Genomic DNA, 11,396 nt, shown 5'->3' with positions numbered 1-11,396 from the left:
ACCACAAAACCAACCCAATATTACAAACCTATGGGGAATCACGGGGTCAAACACTCACCGACCGAAGCCCGAGCAGCTGCTAAGGTGAGTGAGGTCCACTGCAGAGATTCCTGTCTCCCACCGGACCGGAAGCCCCCTAGGTGTCTCCTCCAGGTGAGTTCTGGGGAGAAGGGAGGGAAGGCTGCAAAGCACATGTGCCTTCTCCTCCCCTCCCCCCTCCTGACCTGCAACAGCCGCTGCTGCCTCTGCCTCAGCCCCCTGCCGGCCAGCGTCTCTCTTTGCCTAGCAGCAAGAGCTGCTGCTTCCGGGAGAGCCACGGAGCTTTGCTTCAGGCAGGGACACTGCCCGATCTGCGCGGGGCCCTCTTGGGGCGGGGCCCAATTCAGGGGAATCGGTGGAATCAGCCTAAAGCCGGCCCTGCCGACATAAACTGTAGAGTAGACAGCCGTAGATTGTAAGCTTTTTGGGGCAGGGATTTTTTTTTTGTTCTGAGTTTGTACAGCACCTAGCACAGTGGAGTCCTGGTCCACGACAAGGGTTCCTAGGTTCTACGGTGATGCAAATAATTTTCCTTCTTAGACTATATAATGTTTAACCTTTCCCTTTGTAATACACATGCTCACACAAAGTGGTATCTTACTCCAGGTGGAGGCGCATTGAAGTCAGAGACCATTTACAAAGTAAGATACCCTTACTCACATTTTTTAGTAGCCCAGTCTAACTTTCACTTTGCCCAGTGTGCTGTAGCCCCTTTTCCTTTTTATACAGATTCCAGGTTTTCATTCTGTGAGGTAAGGCTAATTATTCTCAATTTATTTGTGCAGCCCTGCATTTTGCTATCTATTATTCCAAGAATATAAAATGATTTAAATGCTTTTATATCTGGCTGCACTACCTAATTATTCCTCATTTGCTTTTATTCTTTTCCAGCTTAGTATCATCTGCAAAGTTGGAAATCATTTTTTCATATCATAATTAGACTTCTAAGAACCTAAGGAAACCGCTTGGTGAATAAGCATTTGTGTTTCTCCCCCCAACATGCTCATTTGAATGGAGATTTAAACTGAGACAATAAACTAAAGCGGTACGAAGTAATATGAATTGAAACAAACAGTCTGCTTGAGAGAGACATCATGCCACAGCAACTGGCATTAATGTGAAGAACAGGCTATGTCAAGGGGCTTGGTTAGAAATGACATGTGAGGATATGGTGGCATATCAGCTCAGCTGTTAACGTCCAAGCAAACACACTATGTCAGATGTACATTTATTTGGACAATATTTCTGCTGCAGGGTGTATGGGGTGGCCAGGGAGGGGTAGTACCTCTGATGGGGGGACTTGTCGTACCCTTTGGGGGTAGTCCGTCCACTTTGGTCCCCACCTGTCACTCAGCTCTCACCGGTGGCTCCAAGTAGCTGCAGCATGCGCAGCGGCCACACCCCGGGCAACAGCTTCGACAGGCCGGCCAAACCAGGTGGGTGTAACTGATGGGACTCAAACCCTCAGTGAATTTGGGATATGCCTACCCCGCATGCGACGTCAGCTCCGGAGGACTGGGCGAAAGAGATCACTAAGATCCAACGGCCAAGAAGGCGGTTCTGCAACGCTTTGTGGAAAGCGAAGGACTTGACACGGCATGAAAGACATCAAGGCCATCCACTGCAACCAAAGAAGTTACCAGTTGTGACGATTTTTCGTACCATTGGTGTCTGGCTTCTAAGGTCGAGAGAGTGAGATTGCTCCCATGCAATGGCTCTACCACTTAAAAAGCTTTCACGCACAGGTCCTGTGCAAATCACCAAACATCATCATCATACTACCCAAGTCCTGCGGCAATGGGGTAGGGGCAAAGTGACAGATGGAGGTTATCACTGGGAGTTGTAGTCCCATTCCTGCATGCAGGCAGCCTGTGGATAGGTGGTCGTCCAGCTCTGTACTTGGGGCAGCAGAGTTGCCCGGCAGCATCCCAGGCATCTGAGCAGTCCTCTTCAGGACAGCACTGCTCACCCTAGTAAGGGAGGGGGGCCTAGAAAAGGTGGCCTAAAAATTGCCTGCCCTACAACAACTGGCCAGCAAGCCGCGGCTGGCAGTTCAACCCAATCTGTGGCCGAAACCAAAAGAAAAATGTGAGAAAACTTACCATTGGTGTATGGAATGTTCGTACCCTCATGGATCGAGAAGCTGTTGCAAGACCTGAGAGAAGGACAGCCCTCATTGCTCGAGAACTAGTCCGCTACAACATCGATATAGCGGCATTAAGTGAAACAAGATTGCCCGGGGAAGGTTTCTTGAGTGAACCAGGAGGTGGTTATACCTTCTTCTGGAAGGGTAAGACTGAGACAGAGGACAGAATACACGGAGTTGGTCTGGCAATAAAAACCTTATTGATGCATCAACTCCCAGATCTTCCAGTGGGTATCAATGAAAGATTGCTGAAGCTATGCTTCCCACTAAATGCCAAACATCATGTCACCATCATCAGTGCATATGCACCCACTTTAACATGCTCTGACAACTCAAAGGAACAATTCTATGAAGATCTCGACAGACTGATCAAGGCCACACCTGTAACAGATAAACTACTCCTACTTGGAGATTTCAATGCCCAAGTCAGGGCTGACAGCGAGAACTGGAAAGGAGTAATCGGGCCACATGGTGTAGGCAAAAGGAACAGTAATGGACTACTCCTTTTGAGTCTTTGTTCTGAAAATGACCTGACCATTACCAACACTCTGTTCCGACAAGCGGACAAATACAAAACGACGTGGATGCACCCTAGGTCCAAACAGTGGCATCTGATAGATTATGCCATTGTTAGAAGGCGAGACATCCGAGACGTACTGATTACCAGAGTAATACGAGGCGCAGAGTGCTGGACAGATCACAGATTAGTCATGACGTCTCTTCAACTCTACATCGTTCCTTCTCGCCACAGACGCCCTAAGCATGTGCGACCTGCTTTCAATATAGCCAAACTGAAGGATGCTCAATGTTTCAACAAATTCCAGAAGAGTGTTGATGACAAATTGACATCCCACGGACAACTGATCGGTACTATAACCGCAAAGTGGGACCAGTTCAAGCAGATAGTGACTGACACAGCAATAACATCTCTTGGACCAAAGAAAAGAACACATCAGGATTGGTTTGATGAGAACCAAGAAGAAATATGCTCAGCACTGGAAGTAAAGAGAAAAGCCTTTATCGAATGGCAGAATGACCCCTCCTCAGTCTCTAAGCGGGACCATTTCAAGTACCTTCAGAGCAAAACACAGAAAGACCTCCGTCAGATACAAGATAACTGGTGGGAGAGCAAAGCCAAAGAAATTGAGCACTATGCTGAGACCCACAACTTAAAGATGTTCTTCAGTGCTATTAAGACTGTCTATGGACCCTTTAAACCAAGGACCACCCCATTGCTCTCATTAGACAACACAATGCTGATTAAAGATAAAGAAGGCATCAACGAAAGATGGCGAGAACACTTTAGCAACCTTCTCAATAGACCATCAACTGTGAATAATATTGTCCTTAATGAAATTCCACAACAACCTGCTCTGACAGATCTTGACTTTCCGCCTACTATAGATGAGATTAAGAAAGCTGTTAGCCAGATGAGTTCAGGGAAAGCTCCTGGAAAAGATGGGATACCAGGAGAGAGTTATAAAGCAGCAGGTCCAGCAGCACTAGCAGCATTCCACAGCGTGATCATCAACATCTGGGAGGATGAAAACATACCACAGGACCTTCACGATGCTACTATTGTCTCTCTTTTCAAGAACAAAGGCAGCAAAGCAGCATGTGGAAACTATAGAGGCATATCCCTCCTCTCTGTTGGAGGGAAGATCATCGCCCGCATCATCTTGAGCCGCCTAATAGCCAGTATTTCCGAGGCAAATCTACCTGAAAGTCAATGTGGTTTTCGACCTGGCCGGAGCACAGTCGACATGGTGTTTGCTGTCAGACAAATACAAGAGAAGTGCATTGAACAGAACATGCACCTGTGTGCTGTCTTCATAGATCTGACAAAGGTGTTTGATACCGTCAACAGGGAAGCCCTTTGGACCATTCTAACATGACTTGGCTGCCCAAGAAAATTTGCCCAGATTATACGCCTTTTTCATGACAGCATGACAGGCGAAGTATTGTCTGATGGAGCCACATCAGCCCCCTTTAACATCACCAACGGCGTGAAACAAGGATGTGTTCTCGCTCCTGTCCTATTTAACCTGTTCTTTGCATGTGTCCTTAACCATGCAGTGAAAGATCTGGACCAAGGTATATACTTGAAATACCGGCACGATGGTTCACTTTTTGACCTCTGTCGCCTGAATGCAAAGACTAAGACAGTGCAGAAACTCCTTCTTGAGGCACTCTTTGCTGACAACTGTGCCCTCATGGCTCACACTGAAAATGATCTTCAGCACATTGTCAACAAGTTTGCTGAGGCCTCGCAACTTTTTGGACTAACTATCAGCCTCGGAAAGACAGAAGTTCTCCATCAATCTGCACCTGGATCAAATGCTTCTGTCCCGAGTATCTCCATCGACGGCACTCAGCTGAAAGTAGTGGAGAACTTTAAATATCTGGGTAGTGTCATATCCAGTGATGGATCACTGGATAATGAGATCAATGCACGAATATCCAATGCAAGCCAGGCACTTGGCTGTCTGCGTGTCAAAGTTTTAAATCACCATAACATCCGGATGTCAACAAAACTGCTTGTGTACAGAGCTGTTGTTCTTTCATCTCTTTTGTACGGGTGCGAAACATGGACACTATATAGGCGTCACATCAAGCAGTTCGAAGCATTTCACATGCGCTGCCTCCGTAACATCATGAAGATCCGCTGGCAAGACAAAGTGCCCAATCTCGAGGTCCTCGAGAGAGCCCAGATGACAAGCATCGAAATGATGATCATGAAGTCACAGCTACGTTGGACCGGTCATGTCAGCCGCATGGATGCCAACAGAATCCTCCGCCAGCTTCTGTATGGTGTGCTCTCCCAGGGCATCCGGCATATAGGTCGTCCACGGAAACGTTACAAGGACACCATCAAAGCCAATCTGCAGTACAGCAGTATCAAACCTAGGGACCTTGAGGAAGCCGCCAGTGACAGAACACAGTGGCGTGCAACAGTCAGAAATACCTGCATCGCCTTTGAGGAAGACCGCTGCCGGCGTCTACAAGAGGCACGCGAACGACGTCACAGAGCATCAGCAGTGCACAATCCACTGATCGCGAACTTCCCATGTACCATCTGCAGCAAAATGTGCACCTCTAGAATTGGCTTGTATAGCCATCAGAGGGCACACCATAAGACCAACAACTGATGATCTGCACAGATTTGTCATCATTGGCTCGATGGACTACCAAGATTTCTGCTGCACTGGTGTCAGTAATGTAAAAATATTCTTCCCATTCTGCCCCTCCTACTTTTAGACCGTAATGAGAGGAAGAATCTTCCAATGATTAGAACACTAGCCTGGGTACTGGGAGACCTGTGTTCAAGTCTTTTTTTCTATCACAGACTTCCTGTGTGACTGTGGGGAAGTTGTTTAGTCTCTGTGTGCATCAGTTCCCAATCTGTAAAATTGGGGGAACAGTATTCCTCCACCTCACAGAGGTGTTGTGATGATAAATACATTAAAGATTTTGAAGTACTAAGGTCATGGAGGCTTCCTTGTATTAACAAATACAGTGCCTGAGCTGGTAGTATAACTGCTTCTGCTAAAATTTGTATTTATTTTGTAATATCAATGAGGCAGGGTAACTAAAGAGCCCATACCTCATTCATTCATGGGTCTCTTACAACAGATGGGCTCCACAGGATAGGAATGACTTTTACTTTCCTTTGGCTCAAAGTGTTTAAAATATTTCTTAACATTATACAGTGTTGTCAATAAACCAAAAATCACAAAGTAAATAAACGAAGGACTGCCTTTAAAAGTACATCTCTACCCCGATATAACGCTGTCCTCGGGAGCCAAAAAATCTTACCGCATTGTAGGTGAAACAGTGTTATATCGAACTTGCTTTGATCCGCTGGAGTGCGCAGCCCCGCCCCTTCGGAGCACTGCTTTTCCGCGTTATATCCGAATTCATGTTATATCGGGTTGCGTTATATCGGGGTAGAGGTGTATCTGCTTCAGCCCTGGCCTTCCTCAATGGCTTTAAAGCTTCACTCTGCAGCATGCCCAGAAGGTTAATAAATCTGGGATCCGGTGGACCAACATATTAGGAAGTGAATTCCCAAAGTGAGGATTTCTCACAGGGAATGTCCTGTCAGCAGCTCCTTTTCACTAGGTAGGAAGAGTTGATGGACTTTTTGTGGTTCTACACAAGCACATAACTATCTCTAGTAAAATTTGCAGCAGACTGTATATTTCCATTAAAGAATCTTATGGCATTCCATGTGAGTGTCCTACTGGTGTGGACTTTGCAAATCTCTGCCAGTACACTTATTACAATCATCATTCTTAAGAAAATCCTTCTCTTTGCCTGCACTGGAATCTTTAAAATAGAGCACCTATCTTAAATTGCTACCTCATGTTGGTTTTACAGCATTGGCTCCCCACTGTCAGTGATCATAAAACCAGGGGACAGACCATGGGAGGTCAGCTGTGCTTTGATGTTGGCTGCTTTGTTGCCTTTGTGAACCAGTCATAAAAAGTGAAGCTTGTTTTCAAAAGTCACTGCCAGTGGCCAAGAGTGAGACAGCTACTTTTTGGAATGAGACCCAGTGAGCTGTAATACTTATGGAATCAATCAAATATTTCAACATATATCAGACTTTGGACCTGATTCTGATTTCATTTACACTGATGCAAGTGTGGAGCTGCTCCTCTGAGGTCAATGAAGTTACACTTGTATAAAACCTGCATATGGCAAGAGAGATCAAAATCAGGCCTGGTTTTGTATGAAGGAATAGATTTTTAAATTGCAGCCTCTATTTTTGTGCCCACATTTTGCAGGTTCAAGGTTATTTAGCTGTTTACTTGACATAACACTTAAATCAGGTTATGACCTATGTTGTGCCTGAAAAATTATGCTCACAACTATTTGCAGCTGTATCCTCACTCTACTCTGTAGGGATGCCAGGAGGGAGGGGAAAAAATGAGGGAGGGTGATTTTTAAAAAGAATTTAATCTGATCCCACTAAAATATCGTAAGTGTAATTATATGGTTATTGCATTGCATCACTATGGGGCAGAGTTAAGGTTGTTTGACTACCTTAACTGTGTTGTTTTTTTTTACCTTAACATGTTTGGGTTGCTTTTAAGAGTAGCTGTAACTGAATTTCCAAGGTTTGTAATGCTTTATCTTGGATATCTACAGCATCCCTATAATGCTTTTAACCGTTAAATTACTGGTGTATACTCTCAACCTTAATTCCGTTTTAATGGAGGTTTGTTTTTTGTTTTTGTCTCAGAATTTATAAATGTTTGTGATTGACTGAATCTATCATTTGAAGTCTACTATTTCTTTCTGAACCAATCACATTGAATATTTGTTAATTGTTCTCTGTGTTGCATGTCTGGTCATGCTGTATTGTTTCTGCTCCCAAATGGGACAAATGAAAGTTTTATTAAACAGGAAAATAACTAATGACAACTCTGTATTCAGACGGATGAGCAGTAGTGCTAAAATCTAACACTTCTGGAATTCAAGAACACTTTCAAGCATATCCAGCATTTGTCCAAATACTCTGCACAATGAATACTAAATCTCCATGAATCACAGCAAATTGAACTTGGTGTTTTTACTGAAAATTATTTATTAATTATCTTGTAAATATCCAGGCATCTTTAAGAATGCTGAAGTCCAAAAGAGAACAAAATTTTTGGAAAAAAATTAAATCTGAAAAACCTACTCATATCTCCCTCCGCCCTACGTGCAGGGGCAAGAGAGACTGGACTTTTCACAACCCTAGCCAGTGTGAGTGCTGAAGATATATATGCATAGGTACTCTGTTCTCATTCACTTTGTAACATTATTTCTCAGCCTAGTTTTTCAAACTTAGCACAGCCTGCATCATCCCGCATTCATGGCTGTGTGCAAGGCGAGTTTGAAATGTAGAGTATATATTAGTTATCCAAGCACACAAATCACCGACCAGCATTTTTAAAACAAAAACTTGCCACAATTTTTTCCAAGCTCTCTTAACTTAGAAGAGGATGAGAGATGCTTTGAACTTTCTGTGCACCAAAAAAAATTCACCTCTGGGATGAGAGCACAGAAAGAAATCTTACTTCAGACAGTGACTTAAAATGTATAATCACTTGAAAATAGGATGGAATAGTGTGTCACTTTAACCATAACTGCAGTATATCCTGGCTACTGTCATACTACAATATTGGTTTGGTCTGACTCATTCCTAAATGGTTAAATCCGTTACCTTCCTCTATGCACAATGCCAAAGTAAAAGGACTTCGTGTGAGGAACTGGGGGGATGAAATCCAACCTTCCAACTCACCATACAACTTCTGCAGGCAATATTTCAGCCTGTGGACTGGCCTGGAATAATGGCCTCAGCCATTTCCTGGCAGCTATGGAATTGGTTTAGGCAATGCATGAGCATGGATCCCATGTCTCTCTCCTCCAGACCATCTCTGGCCAAATTCAAACATTTTCCTGCATAATGGCCAATGAAAGGCTAGCATGGAGATGTTCTCTATGGCAGGCAGAGGGGTCCAGAAGCCCAACCTTACTGGCCACTCTTCTTGCTTTACCCCACCTCGTACAGCAAATTGCAGAGAGCCTTGTGTCAGTCCTCTGTGCTTGGCTGAGTTTCAGTCAAAGATAACATACAACATAGTCAGCTAAGGGTGTAGAATCCACATGTTGCAGTTGCCAGAGTTTGTGGGATTCCTCCCACCCTGGGACTGATCACCCCTGAAAGCCCCTTAAATACTTTAAATGCAGTATGGTGTTACTGTAATGCTTGTTTGCTTTAACTATTTTATTTTAAATAAAGCTTTTAATGTTATCATTCATTGTATCATTCAGACTCCTCCACTAAACTAAATGTTCTGTAACTGCTCTGGAGGTTCAAACCTTAAAGAATTTAGTTTGGTTTTATTCTGTATTTTTAAACTACTAATTGGGAACATACATATCAAAGGTTATAGTGTTAAGCCATGGAACTGGTCCTTATTTGAAATTAAAAGTGAAGTGCTTTTAACTTTTCTGTTCTGTGTGTACAGTCACACAGTAGCTCATCTGAGACAGGATTCAGATTATTTATACTGCAGTTGCAGTAAATTTAAGTTGTACCAAATTTATCTCTATAAATGTCAGCTTCTTGATGTTCTCAAGACCTAGTTTTCAATCTGTTATAGATATTACCTTTTCTCAAATACTAAAAATCTTCAAAAAAGAACATTATTTGGGGAGCAGCAAAAGCATTTGACAGGGACATGGACTATGGCAGGCCCTGTATTTTTTTTCTCGTAAAGCAAACAAAATAGTTTACAGTATATTTTAGGTACATAGGATATGTGCCTCTTATTAGTATTAATGGAAGTGACCTGTGCATATCCATTGTATAGTACAGCCTCATGTTAGTATCTTTCCTTGGACTGAATTAATACCAATAATTTCAGAAGATGATCAAGTTACAGATTAACAAAGAACAAATCTCAGAAGACTTGGAGGTTCAGTTCGTGTAAGCTCCTAAATGAAAACTCAGAACTTTTAGGATCTGAAAGTTGTGCTGTGAAAGAAAGAAAAGGCTTTCTTGTAAGGTGCCAAGTACTTCGCGCTTAAGAGTGCGGGAAAATATCATAAATTCTTTGTTTAAAGTATTTCAGCACTTCCATTCTTGACTAGAAATCAGATGGTCCATACGGAAAAATTTTAAAAAGGTGCTAGAGAGGAAAGTTCTCTGTAGAACCTTGGAAAATGTTGAGCTGGTTCACTTTGAGTTTTGTGTAGATCAGATCTGTTGTATTCAAACAAATAAAGGCTTAATTACATTGTCAGATAAAAGGACGATAGTATGATTATATTTTGCTTTCTGTATTTTAGTAGGATGGATGAAAATTCCTATTTTGATATTATGCAATGGAATAAAATATTATGAGAATTTTTACATAGAGGTAGACTAGCCAAATTTTGTGAAGATGAGGTCCTCAGAAGGCAGCTTTTGAGTTGGTAACTAACTCTTAAGTAAGCACTCTGTCTCTGAGCAACTGTGACAGAATTATGGCAGATAGGGTTTTTGTTTATTTGGCAAAAATTCGAAGTCCTTAAACATTGGGATTTGTAACACAGTGCCTTCTGACCCATACCAACAGCTGGGCTACTGTGATTGGTCCTGCTTTGAGCAGGGGGTTGGACTAGATGACCTCCTGAGGTCCTTTCCAACCCTGATATTTTATGATTCTGTGACTTGGGAGTAGTGGTGAGACAGATCGTACTCCTATACAGAAATATTGCATGGCACCCCGAGGTGGTCTCACAAGTCTCTGGACCCCTGTGGCTCTACCCTGCTTCACTGAAGTTATGTTGCCAACCAGGGAATGGTCATTGATTGCCCTGTTTAAGAGGGTTCCCCAGAATAGAGAGGTTGTGACAGGAAAGTTAATATGGCCTCTGGATGTGTTAACTTGTCTCAGGTTGTCTTCTGGATAAATAGGGTGGCGATAAAATTCCCTGCCCATCTCTCCCCTACGCACAGATCCCTGGACCCATGGTGAGCCCCCTGTAGGGTTCAGAGGATGGTGTGAATGCTGCCTGGAAGTGCTGCCCTCCCCCAAATGGGGCGGGGAAGAGCCCCACTCATGTAGTGTGTTCTCTGGGTCACGCCCTACACATCCATGTGTGACTTTGCAGTAGTGTTTTAGATCATTCTAAAATGTTAGTTTCATAGGGTGAAATTCTGGCCTTATTGGAGTTGATGACAAAACTCCCACTGACTTTAATGGTGCCAGAATTTCCCCCCATAGTTTCTAAGGGCTAAACTCTGACCTATGTTACACTGGTGTAAATCTGGAGTGACTGCATTGTGGTCAATGAAGCTACACTGTTACTAGTGTAACCTAGAGCAGAATTTGGCCTTTGATTAGGTACAAGCACACACAGCTAGCTAAAAAACATAATTAAAAAGATACCAATTCCCCTGTCTTCTGAATTAGGTGCAGATGAACAAATGTAAACGTGTGGGTTTGACGGGGCCTGGAGCAGTGGAGAAACAGAGTTGGGGCCAGGGGGATGGAAGATCTCATCCCCAAACAGCCGGGGCAGTGCTCCATATGCTCCCTCTACTACCCCCTCCCCTTCTCACTTGCCTTCAGCATGTATCTGGGGGCTGCTTCTAGCTCTTTCTGCTTCTCCCCTCCTCCCTCACCCCATCCCCCATGCTGCAGGGCATGGAGGCATGTGGGGTTGCATC

General features: G+C 43.6%; 1 protein-coding gene across 1 annotated transcript; it reads left to right on the top strand.

Annotated features, from left to right (window-relative positions):
• Nucleotides 1-1,423: 1,423 nt before the first annotated feature.
• LOC113406062 lies at nt 1,424-4,983 on the top strand (the record flags this gene model as incomplete). The annotated part of the gene is given in 3 exon segments (XM_026648307.1): nt 1,424-1,475; nt 2,075-2,949; nt 3,775-4,983. Coding segments are annotated over 3 exon segments (2,136 nt in total), but the record flags the coding sequence as incomplete, so codon positions are not given.
• Nucleotides 4,984-11,396: the final 6,413 nt, after the last annotated feature.

This window comes from Terrapene carolina, unplaced genomic scaffold (assembly GCF_002925995.2).
Source record: "Terrapene carolina triunguis isolate 2854851 unplaced genomic scaffold, T_m_triunguis-2.0 Scaffold22, whole genome shotgun sequence".
NCBI lineage: Eukaryota > Metazoa > Chordata > Testudines > Emydidae > Terrapene > Terrapene triunguis.
Note: the sequence above shows the minus strand (reverse complement) of the source record. Positions and strands in the feature narration are given on the sequence as shown.